Below are 8,012 nucleotides of genomic sequence, written 5' to 3'. Positions count from 1 at the left end.
ACTACTTTTGTGGAATTGGACCGTGGGATTGATAATTTTCTAATGCAATACAGGAACGCCGTCCATTCCGTTACTGGGAAGAGTCCCGCGCTTCTATTTAAATCTCGTTCGTTGCGTACGAGTCTTGACTGTGCCAAAACGGCTGATGTCACATTTTTCAAGGGTAATGATTTACGACCCGCAACAGGAATAGTGCTTTCATCAAATGGCAAACGAATGGTCACAATTCTCGATTTGGATGATCTCTCTTGTCATCGGAGACACATTGACCAGGTTGAGTTCAATACCAGAGGTCAGTCTGTTAACGGCACTCCTGCTGTTTCAAATACTAATGAGTCCTTTGTAGATGATCTTGTGGTATCCGAACAAAATGCTGTATCTGAAGAACGTACTACCTGTGAAGATTCTGAAGTTTCCATTCCGAGAAGATCCGAAAGATTGCGGTCAAGACCACCACTGGACTATAAACACCCGCACGCTCATTCAAGGTGTGGCGGATGTGATGAACATGACTGATGCTCTATTCATTGCTCTATTCCTTATTCTCTTGTTTTAATATTCCATATGCTGTACATATTCGCCAATTCGAATACATACGTGCTGGTTGCTTCGTTTCGTTGAATTCTGGATTTCTAGTTTGTCGGGTTGTACCGATATACGTACGAAACTTAATTACCACACTAAATTAAGCTGAACTCAAAGGAATATACGTACGAAACTTAATTACCACACTAAATTAAGCTGATTGCAACTCAAAGGAGTCAGTAATCACCAAAATGTTCAAATCTGTTTGTAGTGGTGTAATGTTAAGTTTATCAAGTTATTCTCCTAACTTTTTATATCTGTTCATCACTATGGAAGACGAAATGAAACTTCTCATTGTAGTTTTCGCGGCCCACGTTACTTTGTCTGGTGTCTCTAAGTTCATCTGAACTTGATATGCGGCTGAAGGCAAATCGACAACCATGCAATCATTTCCCATGAGGCATTCCTTCAAACTTAAATCTAATGATAAAATTCTTCATCAAGTAGAAAGCAGAGAAAAACCTGAAGGCATTACTGCCGCTCCGTGCACTTGTAATGAAACCTTATGAGTATGGTCAAATTTTGACATGCCTAGTGCACTATTTTAGCAGCTTCGTCGAACTATTTATTTGGCATTTTTTTATACAACTTGGGGTAGCAAGGAAGCCATCAGCGGGATCAAAGAAGAAAAATTGGCGCGCTCACATCACGCCTTATCGTGAGAGACTGTGGGGTTGTGTGACAGCAGTACGTCTGTAGGATAAACTGGACCTGCCTACCTGCAAATGTAACGAAATCGGTGGACTTGACCACTGGTCACAACCGTCCACATTTTTGTGCCAAGGCATTATTTACTCATGAGTAGCTCTCACCAAGAAGTCAGCAGTGTTCCGTTGCTTGGCGTACCTTTCACTAACAACCTAAGAACGGTTCAAACGAAACAACTGAAAATACTCCCACTGAGAAAACACTTTACGAAACGTTCATATTTCCAGTTTCAAGAAGCACATAAGAGAACTCTTATATGTGTACTTCCAACGGAAAGCTTCGTCACGATATCATATCAACAGCCACCCTGGAACAGTTTAGGTCATTAAAACTGGATGCACCCAGACTGTGAGGTCGAAAACAAACCTCGAGAGCACGAAAGGCGTTACAATCACGGCGAAGGCGCGTACAGCTTGTTGCAATTCACCTAACATGGTTTTTCAAAGTTGAATGTGTTTACTTCACTTGCTAGTCTCCAGTACCCGCGGGTCAAAATAACCATCATCCTTTCGTTCTTTTGCATCACTAAGTCAATAGTTAAGCAAAACTAAACCTAAACCAAATAAGTCACCTTGATCAATGCTGTGTGTTGGCCTGATATCCTTGTTTGTTGGTTAGTGCGGATGACTAAAATTAACGGCAGATTGGTTAGGGAGAGATGTCTTCATAGTGAAACTGGATTTTGCGGCCTTGCTTTTCCTGTCTAGGACACCCTGATGGGTCGTTCACAGATTTTGTTTGCTTGTATTCGCCGAGGGATGTCAGGCAACTGTTTTAGGGGTGGAGGGTGGTGCTGGTGGATGGAATCCTGCTGTTTGGATCCTGTACATTTAGACCCAGACCATTTTGCTGATAACTGCACACCTCGTCGTGTCTGTTCGGCTGATCCAAAACAGCTCTCCACACGCTTGACAGTTTTACGCCACTGCTACGCTGGGATGCTTGGAAATTCCCGCCTATTGGACCATCAGTCGCTGTGGTGTGATTATTAGTCACCGTCTCAAAATGTCCACATTTTTTAAATTTGTTATGTGCCCAGTGTCCAGTGCATGCCCCACCATTGCCGAACCTTTGATTATCGTCTGATATCCATCTACGTCTGTCGGTCGTCTGTTATTGGATCAGTACGCCAGTTCTAGTAGTGTGATGGATTATATTAGCAGAAAATAGTACACAGTACGGATATACGGCTCGTATGTAGGTACATTAATGTGGAACAAATCTCCGGCGATATTTTCACTTGAAAAGTTAACTTTGAGTAATCGGCAGACTTCATGTGCACGTATAATTCAGAAGTTGGAAGAAGCCGATAAATTTACTACCGATTGTTCACATTGTACGATTACTGATTTCTATAACATGACAGGTCATAAATATTCTTCTCCGGAACGTGACCGCGTAAGTAAAACAAACTCCAAAATATTTTCGCCAACATTAAGCGGCACAGTTTCACCGCAAATAAAATCGCACGTGATCGGTTAGCCATTTCTTATCGTGACGTCTTTCAGTAACTTATCAGGGGCAGGAAGCAGACGCCTTCCTGGAAAGTACGTCATTAATAACAATGGAACAACAAGCTAAACTTCAGAACAAAGATTTCTCCCTATATTTTGTTGTTAGTAGAATGTATAATGCTGTATTTTGTTGCAAAACACCACTGTCTCATTACAGGTTTCTTTCAAACCCAATTTCGAGATGCACATGTTGTACCTCACACGTTTAATTCTGCGACGTCATACAAGTGAACGTGGCCTCTGTTTAATAATAGTTGTTTGGCATTCACTCATCTATTCACTACCTCGTGCACGTTTTACAGATGAATGCCATACGTTTTCAGAGATGAAGAAACAATTTTAAACACCATCCTTTAGAATTTTAAAACGCAGTTGCTGATTCTGTTCAAACTCTGAGGGATCAAATCAGTAGAACACCACCAGCTGAGTTTGGTCGCCTATGTAATCCCGGCCTCACTTTTGAATGAATGGTGATCGAAAATGGAACGGACAGCGGACNGACCCAGACCATTTTGCTGATAACTGCACACCTCGTCGTGTCTGTTCGGCTGATCCAAAACAGCTCTCCACACGCTTGACAGTTTTACGCCACTGCTACGCTGGGATGCTTGGAAATTCCCGCCTATTGGACCATCAGTCGCTGTGGTGTGATTATTAGTCACCGTCTCAAAATGTCCACATTTTTTAAATTTGTTATGTGCCCAGTGTCCAGTGCATGCCCCACCATTGCCGAACCTTTGATTATCGTCTGATATCCATCTACGTCTGTCGGTCGTCTGTTATTGGATCAGTACGCCAGTTCTAGTAGTGTGATGGATTATATTAGCAGAAAATAGTACACAGTACGGATATACGGCTCGTATGTAGGTACATTAATGTGGAACAAATCTCCGGCGATATTTTCACTTGAAAAGTTAACTTTGAGTAATCGGCAGACTTCATGTGCACGTATAATTCAGAAGTTGGAAGAAGCCGATAAATTTACTACCGATTGTTCACATTGTACGATTACTGATTTCTATAACATGACAGGTCATAAATATTCTTCTCCGGAACGTGACCGCGTAAGTAAAACAAACTCCAAAATATTTTCGCCAACATTAAGCGGCACAGTTTCACCGCAAATAAAATCGCACGTGATCGGTTAGCCATTTCTTATCGTGACGTCTTTCAGTAACTTATCAGGGGCAGGAAGCAGACGCCTTCCTGGAAAGTACGTCATTAATAACAATGGAACAACAAGCTAAACTTCAGAACAAAGATTTCTCCCTATATTTTGTTGTTAGTAGAATGTATAATGCTGTATTTTGTTGCAAAACACCACTGTCTCATTACAGGTTTCTTTCAAACCCAATTTCGAGATGCACATGTTGTACCTCACACGTTTAATTCTGCGACGTCATACAAGTGAACGTGGCCTCTGTTTAATAATAGTTGTTTGGCATTCACTCATCTATTCACTACCTCGTGCACGTTTTACAGATGAATGCCATACGTTTTCAGAGATGAAGAAACAATTTTAAACACCATCCTTTAGAATTTTAAAACGCAGTTGCTGATTCTGTTCAAACTCTGAGGGATCAAATCAGTAGAACACCACCAGCTGAGTTTGGTCGCCTATGTAATCCCGGCCTCACTTTTGAATGAATGGTGATCGAAAATGGAACGGACAGCGGACAGGTTACAAAATTCAGGAACTGTCCGATTAGGTTCTCAGTTCCTCAACGATTGACACCTCTTCATTTGGAAGCTCACCCACTGCTGTGCGTCACAGAAAGCCTGCTTTTACATGTATGCCGTCCATAGGGGTCATTGGATTGAAAAACTCGGATCTGTAGTGTCTGTAATCCGTTGTCACATTTACCGTTCTTCCTGAAATTAAGCCACGCTTTGCAACTGTCGTTCACATTGTATCATGACGTTTGTTTTAATGTTACGAATGCACAATTTTCCGGTGCGACCTGCTGACTTCTTGCTGAACGAGTGTATTAATGCTCCGTTGAACTGTTTGTTGACTGCTGAACCAGTGGGACCAGATCTCTGTTTTTGTGTCAACTGTTGAACGTCACAATAAATCCCTGTGACATTTTTAGCCGTGAATAATTTTCCCACCGTGGGATATATCAGGCACGCGGAACCATCTGTGGGAAATTCCGGCAAGTGAATATTTCCGTTCACAACCAGTTACTGCATTTGGATCGATGTAGTGGACTATTGGACCTACACATTCGTGAGTCCCCATTTGACTACTCATTCCTTTCCTATTGTGATTTTGTGATTTCGTACTGGTTATGTTTGCCTGTTAATTTATCCGAACACGCTGATTAGGTCCTAGTCCACTACATACTTGGTGAGCCCGAATCATTCCTTAATTTTTTTCTCTGCAGTACTCCCGTGCTTTACTGTGTTTATTTTCCACGTTGTTTACGTTAAGTTGCCCGAATTTGGGTTGTAGTTTTCCCAACTTGAGGCCATTTTCGAATCGCGTCGCATTACCTCGCAGAGCAGCAGGTACAATTAAGTGGTAGGATGCTTACCAGACGTCGTTGCCCAAGAAGTCTCTGATTTGATATGCACCCGACCGTCCACCGACCCGTGCGATGCTCTCAAAACAGCTATTATTTCCCGTACCGCTTTCAGCGATGAGCAGAATCTGCGGAAGCTTCTCTCCGGTGTTGACGTCGGCGATAAAACACCGTCACAACATCTCCGCTACATGATACACCTGCAAGGTAAGCATCCGGTAAACGACACAGTTTTGAAAGAACTCTGGCAACGAAGCCTGCCCACTGAAGTCCGTAAAGTCATTTCTGTCATCGAGCAGGATGCTTCCTTAGCGAAGCTAGCCGAGGTGGCTGACCGCGTCCATGAAACCTGCAGACAATTCGTGGTCTCTAACGTTCAGCAACAATCCACTTCGCAATCTAACCAGGAGGTCGAGTTCAATGCAATGAAAGCTCAATTTTCTGAGTTATCCCTCCAACTGAATGAAGTCACCAAACTCATTGGTCGCCCTCAACGACACAGACGATCTAGGTCTCGATCCCACAGTCGTGCTCCCAAGCACAGTGACCAACCTGGCTGGTGCTGCTATCGCCGTCGCTTCGGCTAACGCGCTATCCGATGCCTCAGACCTTGCACCTTTTCCACAAAGCCATCTAAAGTTTCCGCCATTTGCGACTTTCCAGCTACCAACAGCATTAAAAGGTTAAGACGTTTCCTTGGTCTTATCAGTTACTACCGTCGCTTTATTCCTAACTACGCCGAGGTTGTCCAGCCTCTCACCGACCTACCCCAACAGCCACCTTTCAGGCACTCATTTTCTTGGAAAACAAGTGCTGGGAAATCCATGAGTGAGATTATGCCAGGGGCCTCACTACACCGGGCAAGCCTCTTCATTCGCCTGTGTGTTGTCGCTCCCATGCAATCAGATTGCGGCACCATTTTTCATCCCCGAACCTCACCCAATTGGGGGAAATTGCTTTACGCCGCTCTGTACAGAACATATGAACAGCTACTCACAAAATGCTCCTCCGTGAAGACACTTTGTTATAACCCGCAATGGAGTTATTCTTGTGTCGATGCCCCATAGCGCCATCTGAGAAGTCTCCCATATTGTTTATGGATTTGAGGGTCCCGCGCTTGGTGCCACTAAGAAATCTTCAGGCGACTGGTCCCCTGTACGTGACGCCATTTCCTAGATCAGTTACAAGCGTTCTATAACTCCCGAGAATTTGAGCTCTATCAGACTACGATGCCCCTTTGTGCTCGGGGATACTTTTTCACACAAAGAATAGAGAAAATTCCCCCGAAGCATTCAACAATCGTACTCTGTAATAGGGGGTGTCGCAAGGTAAACGCGTTGAACAGTGGGGATTACGTGACCACGAAAACAAGGAGCAACTTTCAAAACGCCCGGGTTTCGAGTCAATGCTTTAGAACGCCGTAATATGCAACATTGGTGAGGACAGTTCAATAGACTTTGAACCAAAGTGAAATGGGTGGATTGATCCGAGATTTTGTCTGAAAGAGCCAGCTGCAGTTGGCAAACTAGCCGGCATAAACAGGAATGGGAGGTTGTTACCAGATCCACCTTTCTGATTTACGTCATATGGTTTCACTGATTCAGGGACTCACCGATCATCACACAGGACCGAGGCTTTCGCCCTAGTTTACCGGGTCGCGTTCGTTCTTGTTGTTCTTTGGCCTCCGTAAACCTGAAAGGCACGGGTGAAAAGGGGCGTAGCACTACGCTTTAGGTCCTCACCGTGGATCCATTATCTGATCGATATGAGGGTTCAGCGAAAAGACGGCTAACAGTGCATCGAATCGGGTATTAGTGTACTACGGATCGTGTGAGTCAGTTTACCTGTGCCTTGTTTCGTGAACTGAACCACCTGTTGGGATACAATCATTTAAAAACTACACCTTACCATCCTGCAGCCAACGGATTAGTCGAACGTTTTCATGGACAAACGCTACGTCTTCCCGCAAATATGTTATGTGCATCCGCATCCAATAAAGATATCTCACCATCGACATGCGACAGTCGACTGAAAGATCATATGCGTACTCTTCGCCCGTCTGACACTCAGAAATCCGGTCGATGCACACATTTGGACCCCGTTCATCTTCTTATTCACATTTATTTGTCCGTGTTGACAGCCTCAAACGACCGTTACAACATCCGTATGATGGTCCGTTTAAAGTCATTTCTCGCAAGGACAAGTATTTTGTGATTGAGAGGAACGGAAAACCGGACTTGCGTAGTATCGACAGACTCAAAGTTTCATTCACTGATGACGAATAACACATAGATCCCCCTACTGTAGTTACTTTACCCACAAGTTCTCGAACCTCCAATACAGTCATTTCAGAGAACCCCGAACAAATTGCACGAAGAATTGACAATCACCCGTCACGTATCCTAAAGCAAACACGTGTTGGTCGAACCTGCAATACTCCTGTTCGCTTCGCAGACTACACCCCTTGAGCTTTGTCAGATAACCGAGCGTCATTCCCTTTCATTATTCCTGACGCTCTAGGAGGGAGTACTGTAGTGTCTGCAGTCCGTTGTCACATTTACCGTTCTTCCTGAAATTAAGCCACGCTTTGCAACTGTCGTTCACATTGTATCATGACGTTTGTTTTAATGTTACGAATGCACAATTTTCCGGTGCGACCTGCTGACTTCTTGCTGAACGA

At 43.9% G+C, this 8,012-nt stretch overlaps 1 protein-coding gene across 1 annotated transcript in view; it reads left to right on the top strand.

The window, feature by feature from the left end:
• Positions 1–5,919, top strand: part of T265_03840 (hypothetical protein) — a gene marked incomplete at both ends in the record, with an annotated part of 40,365 nt that extends 34,446 nt beyond the window's left edge. Inside the window, 2 exons of the mRNA XM_009168421.1 lie at positions 54–488; positions 5,448–5,919. Coding sequence (XP_009166685.1) covers positions 54–488; positions 5,448–5,919 — 907 coding nt within the window. The remainder of the gene's footprint in view (positions 1–53; positions 489–5,447) is intronic.
• Between the last annotated feature and the right edge of the window lie 2,093 nt (positions 5,920–8,012).

The sequence above is a fragment of the Opisthorchis viverrini genome, assembly GCF_000715545.1.
Source record: "Opisthorchis viverrini unplaced genomic scaffold opera_v5_57, whole genome shotgun sequence".
Classification (NCBI taxonomy): domain Eukaryota; kingdom Metazoa; phylum Platyhelminthes; class Trematoda; order Opisthorchiida; family Opisthorchiidae; genus Opisthorchis; species Opisthorchis viverrini.
Note: the sequence above shows the minus strand (reverse complement) of the source record. Positions and strands in the feature narration are given on the sequence as shown.